This window comes from Typha latifolia, chromosome 1, assembly GCF_019914945.1.
Source record: "Typha latifolia isolate L0001 chromosome 1, TyphaL0001v2, whole genome shotgun sequence".
NCBI classification, from domain to species: Eukaryota; Viridiplantae; Streptophyta; class Magnoliopsida; order Poales; family Typhaceae; genus Typha; species Typha latifolia.
Genome location: NC_133086.1, coordinates 5,647,468 through 5,662,085, shown reverse-complemented (window position 1 = coordinate 5,662,085; position 14,618 = coordinate 5,647,468). Strand labels below are relative to the sequence as shown.

Here is a 14,618-nt window from a genome sequence, read left to right as displayed (position 1 = left end):
TTTTTTATTTTTTATCATTCATCAGTTTGAATTTTAAATATGGGCTGCATAAAGGGTCAAGACACTTAGGCCCCATCGAATTCCCATCGAATTTTTAACTATTTAATTTAGGTTTCGAGTCATATATATCACCGAACAACTGCTTCAAATTAAATGCTACCGAGATTTGCTTTAAGCCGTTGTGCTGTTGAGTTGTTCTTCTAAGTTAACCACACTGCGAGCCATCAATCGAATCGAGTCAAACTACCAAACAATCAAATAATTTTTTTATAATATTATTTGGAGTTAAAATTAAACCCAATCGTATATATACTCAACTGTGCTGCTCTCTATATTTGGATCGCGTTACGTTTAAGTTGAACCCAACTCTAAGCCCTGATCATTTTTAGTAAGCTGTAGCCCGACGCCGAAAGTAATTATTCTTTTGTCAAGCAAAAAGTCTGCCGCATGTAACCGGATCTGGCCATGCTCTCAAAAAAGTAAAAAACAAAATTATATAAGTTGTAAGATAGTAAAAGTTTTTAAAAAAATTGGATATGTACCCAGTAATAGTGTGGTTATTTGTCTCTGTATTGATTATACTTGAGATTCGTTGCTATAAGTAGAGCACTACCATGAAGGAATTCTCCCAGGTGGGTGTATATATTATCCTCTTTAATTTGCAGCTTTAATGGCGAAATACTTACAGCCGTCTCTCTCTGCTTCTACTACCCTCAAAGAGCTAGAATACAAAGTGCTAAATCTATGCTGCTAAAGAAATGTCACTCCCCGGTGATCAGGTAAACTCACAAAATTGATGATATAATTTGTTCACAGATATCTGACAGGTTGACACACCTGATACACTATTTAGAGGTTGAGAGTTTGACTCTCTGTCGTGGCGTGGCTGAGGGGAGTAGAACTCGCATCTCTAAGTTGAAATAGTACGTATATGGTTTAAATTAAGAGAATTTTATAAATTATATTTTATATTTTAACTATTTTGTGATTCACATTCTGTTTTTAATAATTTTGTAATCAGACTTCTTAATTTTTTATATAATTTTTATTTAAACACTCTGATTTAATTTGGACCGTTATATTCATTCTTCTTTTCTTTTCTCAAAAAAAGAAGAAGAAGAAGAAAGAAGCTAGAAGAAAAATAAGAAGAAGAAGAGGAGGGGGAGAGAAAAGACGAGAAAATGTGGCGGCGGAGGTGATGGTGACTGCAACGGGGAAGGAGGTGGTTGTGGAAGATGAAGGAAAATGGTGGAGGGATAAAAAAGGGAGAGGATAGTGAGAGTATTTTAATTATTTAATCGATGTTAGTTAGTCAAAATAATATAAGGTGTTAAATAAGAATTAAAAGGGAAAAATTGAGTTACAAAATTTTTAAAAATAGAATGTGAATCACAAAATAAATAAAATATATGATGTGATTTGTAAAATTTTCTAAAATAATCTATGTGAAGACTTTTTTTTTCAAAATTATTTATCTATTGACGGTCTTTTCTTTCCTATTCTTCACAGGAATTCTCAAAAGCAAACATGCAGAGAGGTTGAAAAGAGTGAGAAGTATATTGACCACAATTGACTCCCTCAAGAGACTGTGCATCGAGTGGAGAAATTTCTGCTATTATTGATTCATTATATAGGAGTCTTGGTAAAACTAGTGCTGCCCAAAACTGTGATTTATTTGAACGAACTCTTTCTTTCAGATTACTTAGACAAGCTGGATACTATGTCTCCTCTACCGGTGAGTGCTTCTCATCTCAAGCTTATATCATTTCATCATGCATGGATTTTAATCACCTTATTTTGGTCTCTTTTTTTTTCCATCATAGTGTAGAGGCATTACTAATAGTTACTTGTTTATATATATATATATTCAGACATGCTTGGCAATTTCATCGATGAGACAGGCGAATTCAGGTTATCCCTTAGCAAAGATATTAGAGGGATGCTGAGCTTACATGAGGCATCATATTTAAATACAGGAGAGGAAATTCTTTACAAGGCAAAGGAATTCTCAGGCAAACACCTGAAGTCTTGTATAAGTAACTCGGAACCTAATCTTGCGAGTTTAATAACGGAAGCTTTGGAACATCCATATCATGTCAGCTTGCAACAATATAAAGCTAGACACTACCTTAGCTATCGCCAAAAGTTACTTGGAGGAAATGGTGTTATAGAAGAACTAGCAGTGATGGATTTCAGTCGGAGTGAACAATTGTATCTAAAGGAACTCAAATAATTTACCTAGTAAAGTTTCAATTTCTCTCAATAAGTTTTGTCTGTGCATAGTTTGAAAGATTTATTTTAGTTACTCAGTTGATCTTCTTCTTTGTTTTTATTTTTTATTTTTTTGGTAGTTGGTGGAGGAGATTGGGCTTAGCTCAAAACCGAGAGCTCGCTCGAAATCAAGTATTGAAATGGTATTCGTGGTCCATGACTATCCTTCAAGGTCCACATTTCTCCAAGTATAGAGTGGAAATGGCAAAAGTAGTAACTTTTATATACATAATTGACGATATTTATGATGTTGTGGGATCACTAGATGAACTTCCCCTCTTCACAGAGGCCATCAACAAGTAAGAAATGTCATTCTTGCATAAAAATTAAGTTAATACTTAGTAAGACAACACTGTCCTGACATACATAATTTCTTGCACAGATGGGAGCATCCGAGTAATAATTCACTCCCAGACTACATGAGAATGTGCTACGCGGCTTTACATGATACCACAAATGAGATTGCAAATATAATCACTAAGGAACATGGATGGAACCCCATAAATTCTTTGAAAAGAGTGGTAAGATTTATCAGATAAAAATTATCTTTATAACTAATGTATACTTGGCTTGATTTAGATAAAATCTTACATATAACTCTTAACCTCTGTAGTGGGCAGCATTATGCAATTCATTCATGGTAGAAGCAAAATGGTTTCCGGCGAAGCACATACCGACGACAGATGATTACCTTAAAAATGGCGTGATCAGCACAGGAGCACGTGTCATCGGAGTGCACTTATTCTTTCTATTAGAGCAAGAAATAACGAACAAGACCGTAGATTTTATTGAGAGTTACCCTTGAATAATTTCTTACTCTGGAACAATTTTAAGGCTCTGGGATGATCTTGGAAGTGCCAAGGTAATTTTTGTGTTATTAAGTTTTCGAAAATTGTTACGTTGCTATCTGCAAGAGAGAGGATAGAATAGATTAACACTTCCATTAATCATATCTGGGTCATTTGTTCATATTTCAGGATGAGAACCAGGAAGGATTTGATGGTTCATATATAGAATGCTACATGAAAGAGCACCCTCAATGTTTTGTCGATGATGCAAGAGCGCATGTCATGGATTTGATTTCTAAAACATGGGAGACACTCAACAAAGAATGCTTCTGTTCAAGATCTTTCTCACCCTATTTTATTGTATCAACTTTCAATTGTGCAAGGATGGTCAAAGTCATGTATTCTTATGATGAGCAGAAGAAGCTCCCCTTGCTTGAGGAGTACAAAAACACGTTTCTTTTCGGAAGAAATTAAGTAAGAAGCTGAATATATGTAAAGGAACTATCAAAATGGGTTGACATGAATCCCAAGTCTATCACTTCTAGTTCTGTACATGCAAGTAAGATAATACAGCGGAAGCTTATGACATCATATGATTAAACGAAATGCCTTTTGAGATAATTATGCAACAACAGATGCTCACTTGGACAATACACAGAATTCAGCTGCATGTGGCAACTATAACAGTTATGTTTCCACCCAATGCACAATTTTCCCGAGAGTTAATATGAATCATAGCATCAAAGGCCACAGCAATCCTTTATTAGTAGAGAAAAACTAGAGCATCTCGAAAAGCACATCATGAGGATTTTGCTGCCTCAAGAAAAATAATCCTGAAATGGAACTCCTTGCTGCTGCTATTGAAGTACACAATCTTTACTACCCAGGAGTGCGACAACAGTTGTATCATGAACAAAGCGAGAAGTTAACTACAAAAGCATACACAGCTCACTTTCAAATAAAACAAAAGAAATTTAGAAGCAACTTTTATTATCCAAAGTCTGGGAGTTTTACGATCTCTTCTTCCTTTGCTTCTCTTCAGATTTGTCAGATGCATTCTTCAGCTGCAACAAGAAACTTAGTATTGTTACTACCTAATGGAAAGTTTAGTAACCAACATGCAAACAGTAAAACCCTTGATTAAGAGAGCTTAACAGTTTCTTTACCATGATAATGAGAATGCGAACAAGAACTGCCACAAAGTCTGTGAAGAGGGTCAAGGCATGTTTCACATAGTCCAGGTCCCCGCAGTGGGCTCTCTCAATGATCTCTTGGGTGTCGAACACCATATATCCCAGGAATATCAGTAACCCAAAATAAAGCTGCCAGAAAGATTTGACATCAAATCGGACACTATCAAGAAAAATTACAGCTCTTGCAGGCAATTATTAATACTGGTAGCTTACCTCAACCTTGAAGGTTGCAGTAGAGTGTCCAAAGATGGAAGCAGCAAACTGCAGCCAGAGGAGGATTGAAAGACCAGAAGAGAGCAGACCACCCAAATAGAGGTACTCTCTGCGCCTGGCTATGATGGCAGCGGCTGAGAAACATCCAAATGCGAGAGCAGTCCCAACAAATGCAGTTAGAAGTATACTGCATGTCACATGCACCAAAAAAAAAAAAAAAATCAGTGACAGTAAAGATGAAACTTGTTTCTTGTATCGTATTAAGTTGTAAATTCAACGGTGACAAACTAAAGAAATAACAATAAGATGACACCAATAAGACATGGCGGACCTGTTTTCTTGATCATGAACTCAGCAACAAGAATCCCTAAATGTTCATATACACTATTAAACTATCTGAATTGATAATGCTTTATATGCAGTTTCGTTCCTTCCCTAGTGGGCAGTTTTGAGTTAAATATTTAATCATTTCTAATTTTCTACAACAAAATTCTACAGTTATGCAATGAATTTACCAGAACTGATTGAACAAACGTTAAGATAGTTGCCGTGTGTTACATGCTTTTAAATAATTATTGCAAAACTACGACGCATGCTCCTGTACTCTAGTAGTAAACCAAAAACAGATAGTATTACTTGTGTATATGTTGTTTGGATAATTTGTAGAAGAAAATCTTAATATCACAAGCACCAGCAACTTGGATAAGAAAATCGTTCTTCTTCAAAAGGTATACCAAAACTCAGTTTCATAATCTGATCCATCAAATATCTTGTTATCTATGTGGATGGCAGACACGCCTGATCTCCTCAACAGTTTATTGATCTTAATTATCTTCGAGAGAGTGCCAAATTTTCAAACCATCAAGCCACCGAGGGTGATTTCATTATGAATCCTTGGTTAGCGACAGACTAGTGGGGCAAAGCTGCTTCCAAGGATATTCACAACCAACTAACTGCATATGCATTAAATTCCCCTTCTCAGCTTAAGGACTGAATGTAGTGTAAGACTTATGTCCAACCACTAAGCACGATTTGATTAATCAAGAAGCTTCCTAACCTAGGTTTGGCAAAAGATTAGCAATGCAAAAAACAGACTGCAAAAAGTAGCTTATTTTGTAATACATGTATGTATATTGCTATACACATTGTATAGCCCCTCAACCTTGTCAGAATAGCATTGATAACTAACACGTTTGCACACAACACCCAAGTTATGCACAACTGATTAATAAGCAACATATTGCAAAAGGGAACCAAACAATTACCTTGGGTCGAAATCGATCGCTAGCTTAATCAGGGGCCCTACAGAAGCCCCTTCAAAGAGGGCAGCTGCCATCAGCAGACCGAACCTTTTCCTCTGATCAATAAACAATACGCAAAACATAGCTCATAAGGATTCCAACAAGAAGGAATTAGAAAGGAAATACGGGCAACCTGAAACAAAAGGAGAGCAGACCTCTTCATAAGTAGGGACAGAAAATAACCACGCGATGCTTCCGAAACATCCAAGCATGGTCAATAAGCCACCGATGTTCCACAGTATGTGCAGATAGGCTCCCACAGCAGACGCCGCCAGAGCACAGCATAGTGTCAGGTAAACCTGCACGTAAAAAGCAACTTACAATGTGAACTAATTTATATCTCAACGGAGAGAATAGGAGAGAGGAGAGAAGAAGTCATTATTGATACAATTCGATCTATTTTATAACAACCTTCACGTACGATCCTATCGATGGATTCAGAGCTATAGAAATTTAACACACAAAGAAAAAGACAACGAATCTCGATTCAGCAATATATCAATCTTCCAAGAAAACTACATCAACAATTGGCGAACCCTCGGCGCAATCGAGACCTTAAATCCCCAAAATTAGATCACACGACGAGAAGAAAAAAAAAAACCGAAAGCAAAATCATGAAACCCTACCAGCTTGAGATGGCTTTGGACTGTGGGCGAGATCTGCCTGAAGTTTTTAAGCGATTCGTAGCTCCAAGTAGATGCGGAGGACTGGGATTGGAAGGAGGACTGGGATTGGAAGAAGGAATCCATCTCTTCGATCGAGAGAAAAGCGATAGAGGAAGAGACGACGACGAACGAGCGCAAGAAGTTAACAAAGAGGGCGATTGCGATCGAGAGGAAAGAGAGGCGAAGACTCGGATGAGTTGCCTTGGGATTTAAGTAGGCGACGTTGGCGACAAGCTTGAAAGTTCCTCTCTCGATTCTCGAAGGGTCGTCTGATACAATGACTCGCGGGTGCAGTTTTTGGTATTATCTCCTGTAAGAAGACAGCCTTAAATGTCTAACACGTGGCAAGAAGAATGCTCTAGATTGGTCTGGAACTCTGGATGCATATCTTTAAAGACTGTGACCAATTTTGGTGGTTCGGATTTTGGAGACCGGAAGTTCCTCGAAACTGTAGGCGGCCAACGACTTCTTGCCCACGAATTTGAGTATTTTACTGGCCGATCTCGTAAAATTTTTGATTCATTAGATAATAAGTTTCGGGTCGTTTATGTTGGTATTTAATATTTCAAAACACAAAATTGCAACGTTTTTCTAAAGAGACCTCCTCCATTTATATCTATATCTATATATATATATATAATATATAGGTATGTATATATATTCTGAAGAAAATTAACTTCTAGCATACAACATTCGGCAGCCAATACTACTACTTAGTTACCTATATATGTGCACACCCTAGCTTCCCTGTATACTTTACCAGGCCTACAGAAATAACCTTTATTAGGGGCACAATGTATATCCTCTGAGCAAATACAAAGCCCCTCCAGGGCACAACCCTCCCTGAATATGCTTGTTCTTCCCTGTATTCCAAGAACTTGATCCGTCCACTCACTTGAGAACAATCCTTCGGGGTCATAGGCTTCTTTCACTTTTAAAAATTCTTTGGCTTTCGCGTACTTTCGGATCACACCATCGAATGCGATATTTCGATTTTTACCCCAGTGGGGAAGGCCGTCGTACTTAAATAGTGCCATCTGTTCAACCTCTTCGAGGATGTCCTCGTAGAGCCTTGGAGTCATCGGGTCGTGGCTCCGATAATAAGTTATGTCAAAGTCCACCACATCCTGTTGCTTGCCGAGGTATGCAGTAGAAGCTTTGACATAGCGCATGAGGAAGCCGTCGTAGAGCTCGATGCCGCACAGAGCTCTAGGGTTTAAGTCCCTGAGGTTTTGGACATCAAGGATGAAGTCTTTGACTTTAGACAATGCAATGCTAATTGTTGTTTGGTGGAAGAACTCTCCGTGGACTCTTGGATCCCAGGGACAAGCCGTGAGAAGAGCATCTTCCGGGCCATAGATGCAGCTCCCGGAGGACTGCATGCGATTCTGATAGCCGACCACCGGATACCCCGTGAACAACAATCCATTATTCTTCAACCCATATCCGTAGATAGCAAGCACCGAACTTGTGACCTTTGAGTTTACACACTTCACATCAGCTGTGCCTGCGGCTTCAAGGATCTCCTCTTCATGTTATAGCAATAGGAATATAGTTAGTTATACAACATGGTAGATCAGAACGATCAGGTTTGTGGAAGTCTTGAGTTCAAGCCTACCTGCCACTCGAGTGACTCCTATAGCCAGTGTTGGGATGGTTTGGAAGCCGATGAAATCGTTGATTCCATCGCCGGATTCGTCGATAGGAACACGGTCGTCGATCCGATAGACGACCTTGCGGTGGTTGGGAAACCAAGCCAAGTCGGCGAATTCATGGAGGTTGCCGAAGGTGGCTGCTTGCTCCGATATGTCCGAGTCGTCACGAGTTGAGAAGGTAATTGAACGCTTGAAGAGCGGCTGCAATGCTAATGTGATCTAAAACCATAATAAAAAGAGTAGATTGGTTCAATACCTACCAATTTTAACTTATTGATAAATTCTACTAAAAATATCACGGCCAAATCAAAAGATGACAGGGACATTACAACCAATTAGTTTGTCTATTTTAATAATGTACATGTGTCTGTGCACTTTGTGTCAGATGGAAGAGTTGTATTAAGTTCACATCGTATTTAAGATGAGAATTTCTTCCGTGCAATAGAATTAATTCTTTATCAATCAATTTGATGAAGATCTAACAATTAATATCTTTAAGGATATAATAGGAATGAAAGATATTACCGGTTCAGCAGGTAATTTTTTTTAGATATATAATCTTGCACATTATTTTTTAACAATTATATTATCTTAATATTTTATTAAGTAAAAGACATATATATCATTAACTGAGAGTAATGTATATATATCAAAATAAGGGTATTGATGTCTTTTATAATTAACTTGATGAAAATTTAATTACATTTTATCTTTTTGATTATTTTTTATTATTTACATATATCTCCCATTAGTTTAAGATTGATTTAAATTAAATTTTAATAGATAGAGATAGAGAATTATATTTAAATTGAAGTTTATCTCCAAATAATCAAATTTAAATTATTTAATATTAAATAATATCTCCTATAATTAAGGCATAATTATATTTAAGAGAGAAATCTTAACGGAAGAAAAAAAAAACGTGTAGAGCGCTTCTTCCGTACCGTTAATTGATTATCAATCACTTTAATGAATATCTAATGGTTAAGATCTTAAAGGGTATAATAAGAAAATTGGAAAGTTAGGCACACGTAATTAATCTTTTTAACTAATATACTCTTTTTCTTACGTAATGTGATTTTGAAACAGCCGTTGGATTAAGATTATAATTTTTAAAGGTGCATTGAAGTATTTGCCAATTAAGATTAATAAAGACGGTATTCTCTACTCTAAACTCTCTTGTTATACATATATTTTTAATTAGGACACACACAGGATCGATCACCTGAGAAATAATTCCGAGGACTCCCAGAGAAACCTTAGCAGCGTCCATGTCAGGATGGTTAGCGTCCAGCTCCCGAACCTTGGCGTAGCCTTCTGCCGCCGTCGCCGGCGTGACAATCCTAAGCCCGACGACTTGCTCATGCACAGCACTTCCTTTCCCCCACAGAGAACTTCCATGCGCGCCCGTCGAGATTAACCCCCCGATCGACAACCCCCACCAGTAAGGCGTGTACGGCAGCGCGAGGCCGGCCTCCGCCGCCGCCTCTATCGCATCCTTCAATATCACCCCACTCTCTACCGTGATCTCCTTCTTTGTCTTATCTACGTTGATGATATGATTTAGGTGTCGGGTACTCACGAGAAGTCCCTTGTCCCCTCCGGGGCAAGCTAGCTTTGGTATGCTATGAGAGTATCTCGTCGACGGTTTCATCTTCCTTTTAAGAGCAGTTGCATTGGCAACTGCCTCCGTGAGCTCCTGCTCGGAGGTAGGATAGACAATATCGGCAGCGCGGCACGTGGAGCGGTCGGGGAAGATGCCATACGCGTTCGTGATGATACAATCAGTCAAACCCAACGAACAGCTTACCGGATCCTTTGGAGGGGAAGAGGCTGCAAAATGAAGGTATTGGAGGCAACATAGTAGGAGAAGGGAGCTCTTCTCTCTGAGACTCTGCATGTTGTTGTCAGGGAATGTTTTCTAACGTGGGATGGGAGTAGGGGTGGTGCCATCTATATTATAGAATTATAGTACACGTACATTATTAATTAATTAATTAATGCCCCTTAGCAATGAGTTAAGAGGTTCCTCTCACCGACCCGACAAATGGAGGGAGTGGGGGACTTGAGACTCTTCCCGGTGGTTATTTTTACAGAATTATGCCTAATTTTTCAGACGTAAAAATAGATTGGTTCTCATCTTAGAGAATTACGTTCGCTCACTCAAGTCGGAATCTTATCATCTTATCTTGTCACAAGCACATGGATGAAAACGATTGCTCCACAGGGCGATTAATGCCTTCCTTCCCTCACACTGTTCACACGTTTTTTATTATCTAAATTAGTACTAGGGGTGGAAACGGGTCAGGATCGGTTCTGTATGTGAGGTTCGCCACAAATGGTTTTCTCTAACTGTCTTACTATCTGTTAAATTTAAATTGTATTATTCTATGCAAATACTAATATGGATTAAAAATAAATCCGAATCATTATTTATATACTCGTACCATTCAAAATATAAAAATAATCATACCAAAGATATTTTAGACTTTTGGATTGATCTTAGGGGTGGCAAAAATTGACTCGATTCGATAATCCTACACGATAACCCAACTGTTAATCGAGTTTAGGTTTAGTCTAATCGGATTTAGATCATAAACAGGTGAACCTGTCTCGAGTTTATACCTCTGATCTGCTTGACCCGTTTAACTTGTTTAAGTAAACGGGTCGTATGTGTGTATATATATATAACATTTTTTAACCCTAACACCCATCACCTGTGATTAAATTCCCGATCCTTAACTCTAGTCATCACTCCTTACCTGCGCCGTCGACCGTCGCCCCTTACCACCCCTCACTCCTCATTGTCGGCCTCCCTTACCCCGATCTCCTCACGCGGCGTCCCTTACCCCTCACTCAGTCGCCGGACCTCACTCCTCACACCGAGTAACGCCACTGTTAGATCTCCTCACTCCTCATGCCGCCTAAGCTCCTCACGTCGCCGAATCTCTGCATGACACCGAGTAACATCGCCGAATTCACTTCGCATGCCGATCACGCCGTCGGATCTCCTCACACCGAGTATGAAGAAATTCTTGCATCTATTATTTACTATTTAGTGGCATGCTTGGCTGCTAGTATTGCTGTTAAAAGATTCTGCTTGCATCCATTTCACAATGTTCACAAACTCACCTTATAGACATTATAAACATATTTAGTGACATGAAGTTATGGGAGTTATAGCTTGTTCAGTGCTTTTCACCATGTCTTGGACCATTTTAAGTTTATAACATTAACTTTTGTTCCTATAAGATTAATTAAGTTAATGTGAGAAAATAAGACAAGGTGTTAATTAGTTAATTTTAATTATTTTTACTGCAATATTTTAGATCTATTTAATTGGTTTGTTAGATTTGCTTAATTACTAATTTACTATAATGTTTTATTGTTTGCTTATCAAAACATAGTTGCCCAAAAGATATGAGATTCATTCTTACTCTAGAAACATATAAAATAGAAGAAAGAACTATCGTGCCAGCACATGCATTTTAAGTAGCTACTGTATCGTCTTCATTGACAATGGAGAGTTGTCACCCTCTTTTAGTTAGTTTGAAGTATTTAATTACTTATTTTATTACATTATTTTTTTAATTTCTTGTTAGATCTGTTTAGTCAAGTCCATCTCACTTAGATTTTAGTTTAATTTAATTTCCTAGCTTTGGTTTCATATCATGATATTATTTTTTTTGCTCTTATTTTAGTTATGGGTGATGATAGTGTGAAGATATTTACTAACGATGGAGAAAATATTTATGAGAAGGTTCCTCGTCCTATAGTAGGTAGAGAGAATTCTAATAGTAAAAGAAAAAGAAAATAAACATCCAATGTTTGGAAAGTATTTATGGAGCTACCAAAAAGAAGATAGAGTTAAAGAGAGCCAAATATAAATTATGTGGTGTTGTATACATATTAGATAGTAAGCACGAGACTAAAATATGAAACGTGGTATACCTATATGTCCAAAGCTGAAAATTAAAGATATATACAAATTATTCCTTGTCAAATAAGAAGAATCAATGTCTTTACAAGTTTTTAAATTTGATGAGGAGAAATACTGTGAATTATAACAATGACAATTGTTAAGCATGAATTATCTTTTCAATTTGTTGATTATAAAGGAGTTAGACTATTACATAGTTACTTATGTGATGAGGTAAAACAAATTAATAGAAATACAACTAAGGCAAATGTTTTGAAAATACACAGAAGGGAGAAAGATAAACTCAAAAATTAGTTACATTCTATTCTTAGAAGAATCAGCTTAACATCTGACTTGTGAACCTCCATAACAACTAATAGTTATATATATCTCACGGCACACTTTATTAATGAAAATTAGATGTTGTCAATATATATATATATATATATATATATATATATATATATATATATATATATATATATATATATATTTGTGCAATGCCAACCCCACACACTAGAATAACTTTGTATGATAAAATTTATGCATTGTTAGCTAAATTAGGTACAGAAAAAAGTTATTTTATATAACATTTGATAATGACTCTATAAATAATTTGTTTCTTAAGTTATTGAGAAGTCAACTCAAATTGAATGATGTTTTATTGGTGCGATGATGATTTCTTTCATATTCATTTTTATGCTCATATTCTTAAATTAATAGTGTAAAAAGGTCCGAAAGAATAGATGATTCCGTATTTAAAATTAGATAGAGAATTACACATATTAAAGGGTCACAAGTTAGAAAACAGTGATTTGTTGAGTGTGTAAAACAAGTTTCTTTGAATAGTATTAAAAGATTGAGATAAGATGTACCAACAAGATAGAATTCAATTTACCTAATGCTTGAAAATGCTATTATATATCGTCGTACATTTCTTTATTTATAATTAAGTAATTCAAATTACAAGTATTGTCCATCACAAAAAAATATAGTAAAGCTGAAACTATTTGCAAATTTTTGAAGTTGTTTTATGATGTTACATTTCCATTCTCTAGATCTATCTATCCTACAACAAATTTATACTTTCCTAAGATGATTTTGATCCAATTGAAATAAAAGGCATGTAAAGCTCAGATAATTTTATTAGTCGTATGTCACAAAGATGAATATGAAATTTAAAAAATATTGAAAACAATACAGTATTATTTTAACGATAATTATCATTCGAGATTCACGATTCAAAATACATTTTGTGAAATTCTCATTCAATAAACTCTATGGCTATTCTTATGAGATGATAAAGGTCTGCGAGAAGTTGTTTGCTCTTTTATATCACTATATTCAAAACACATCTAAAGTTTCTAATGTAATATATTCATCTATTTTATATAAAGTTTCAAATAATATTAAATATAACAACTCTATGATGATAGTAATTTAGTACCATTAGTATGTTCTTATCATTATATTTTTTAATATTATTTATATATTTATATAATTTAGTACCATTAGAATATTTTTTAATATTCTTTCTGACACGGTCTTAATATTTGGAAAATAAAATGGAGAGCTTAATGTTAGTGTTTACTTATTTCAAACTATTTATAATTTATAATGAATTGTAAACTTTAAACTTTATTCTAATTGTTATGGGATTGTAATGGATTGTTAAATTTTGTTCCATATAGTTTGTTCGGCTTAAGAATTAGAACTTTGTTCTAAACTCCAAATTTTGTTGTATGTACTTTTGTTGTTATGATTAATTAAAATTGTATTTATGATATTGTATGAGTTTTGAGTTGGAATATATAATTTTATTTTTATAAACGTATAATACACTATTTAAGAGTTAGAACTTTATTTTAAACTCCATATATGAACTTTTGTTATGATAAATTATTAGGATTGCAATTTTGATGTTATTGTATGAATGTATGGTACACAATTTAAGAGTTAAAATTTTATTCTAAACTATACCATATGAATTTTTATTATAGTGAATTATTATGATTATTATTTTGATGTTGTATGAGTTTTGAGTTAAAAATATATAATTTTATTTGTATAATATACTATTTATATATGATAAATCAGTAAATATTAAATTTTATATAAGATTTATATTAAACGGGTTAAACGAATTGTATTAACATGTCGGGTTAACATGGCCCGTTTAAGTATACAGATTAAATGGATCATATTTGTTTATCGTGTTATCCCAACCTGTTTATTAAATAGGTTAAACGGCTCAAATTATATTACCCGTTTATTAATTGAGGTGTGTTCATATTTACCAAATAGGTGTGTTCATATTTACCAAATACTATTTATTAATTGAGTCATATTTATGTTAAGATAATATCACCCGGACTCCGATCTAACCCAACCTGAACCGGCTTAATCCGACCGGATCGCCACTCCTAAGTGAACTTATAATCTGCCTTATTATAAATGATGTAATATCACAAATTATTTTAGATTCTAAATTTTTTTATAAATTATAAAATATATTTTATTTATTTTATAATTCACAAATCGTCTTTAAAAAATTTATAACTGGACCTCTCTTTTCTATATAATTCTCATACCTCTCTTTTCTATATAATTCTC

General features: G+C 35.3%; 3 protein-coding genes across 4 annotated transcripts; 1 reads left to right on the top strand and 2 right to left on the bottom strand.

The window, feature by feature from the left end:
- Window positions 1-2,472: 2,472 nt before the first annotated feature.
- On the top strand, window positions 2,473-3,533 carry LOC140801547 ((3S,6E)-nerolidol synthase 1-like). Its single transcript, XM_073156703.1, has 5 exons — window positions 2,473-2,570; window positions 2,654-2,792; window positions 2,885-3,006; window positions 3,106-3,133; window positions 3,249-3,533. The coding sequence occupies exons 1-5, from the start codon at window positions 2,473-2,475 to the stop codon at window positions 3,531-3,533; spliced, it is 672 nt and encodes a 223-aa protein (XP_073012804.1).
- A 248-nt stretch (window positions 3,534-3,781) lies between these two features.
- On the bottom strand, window positions 3,782-6,715 carry LOC140784182 (bax inhibitor 1-like). The gene is made up of 6 exons (XM_073131433.1): window positions 6,393-6,715; window positions 5,922-6,065; window positions 5,731-5,822; window positions 4,466-4,652; window positions 4,226-4,381; window positions 3,782-4,123 (listed from the first exon to the last, which is right to left on the bottom strand). The coding sequence occupies exons 1-6, from the start codon at window positions 6,513-6,515 to the stop codon at window positions 4,070-4,072; spliced, it is 756 nt and encodes a 251-aa protein (XP_072987534.1). The 5' UTR covers window positions 6,516-6,715; the 3' UTR covers window positions 3,782-4,069.
- A 347-nt stretch (window positions 6,716-7,062) lies between these two features.
- LOC140782454 (L-gulonolactone oxidase 2-like) lies at window positions 7,063-10,030 on the bottom strand. 2 transcript variants are annotated; one of them, XM_073129026.1, is made up of 3 exons: window positions 9,312-10,030; window positions 8,050-8,305; window positions 7,063-7,959 (listed from the first exon to the last, which is right to left on the bottom strand). In XM_073129026.1, exons 1-3 carry the CDS (start codon window positions 9,984-9,986, stop codon window positions 7,145-7,147), a joined length of 1,746 nt encoding a protein of 581 aa, XP_072985127.1. In that variant the 5' UTR covers window positions 9,987-10,030; the 3' UTR covers window positions 7,063-7,144. The 2 variants fall into 2 exon arrangements, with proteins under 2 accessions (XP_072985127.1, XP_072985136.1); XM_073129035.1 differs by having other exon boundaries at window positions 8,050-8,287.
- Between the last annotated feature and the right edge of the window lie 4,588 nt (window positions 10,031-14,618).

What these genes read in the sequence shown, in the direction of transcription:
- LOC140801547 (XM_073156703.1), top strand. Translation starts at nt 2,473, where the DNA reads ATGGCAAAAGTAGTAACTTTTATATACATAATTGACGATATTTATGAT. An exon ending in TTCACAGAGGCCATCAACAA is followed by an intron (nt 2,571 to 2,653) that starts GTAAGAAATGTC and finishes TTTCTTGCACAG; the next exon opens with ATGGGAGCATCCGAGTAATA. An exon ending in TAAATTCTTTGAAAAGAGTG is followed by an intron (nt 2,793 to 2,884) that starts GTAAGATTTATC and finishes TAACCTCTGTAG; the next exon opens with TGGGCAGCATTATGCAATTC.
- LOC140784182 (XM_073131433.1), bottom strand. Translation starts at nt 6,515, where the DNA reads ATGGATTCCTTCTTCCAATCCCAGTCCTCCTTCCAATCCCAGTCCTCC. An exon ending in CTGTCCCTACTTATGAAGAG is followed by an intron (nt 5,823 to 5,921) that starts GTCTGCTCTCCT and finishes TTTATTGATCAG; the next exon opens with AGGAAAAGGTTCGGTCTGCT. An exon ending in TTCGCATTCTCATTATCATG is followed by an intron (nt 4,124 to 4,225) that starts GTAAAGAAACTG and finishes TTCTTGTTGCAG; the next exon opens with CTGAAGAATGCATCTGACAA.
- LOC140782454 (XM_073129026.1), bottom strand. Translation starts at nt 9,986, where the DNA reads ATGCAGAGTCTCAGAGAGAAGAGCTCCCTTCTCCTACTATGTTGCCTC. An exon ending in TCCTCGGAATTATTTCTCAG is followed by an intron (nt 8,306 to 9,311) that starts GTGATCGATCCT and finishes TTATGGTTTTAG; the next exon opens with ATCACATTAGCATTGCAGCC. An exon ending in AGGAGTCACTCGAGTGGCAG is followed by an intron (nt 7,960 to 8,049) that starts GTAGGCTTGAAC and finishes TATAACATGAAG; the next exon opens with AGGAGATCCTTGAAGCCGCA.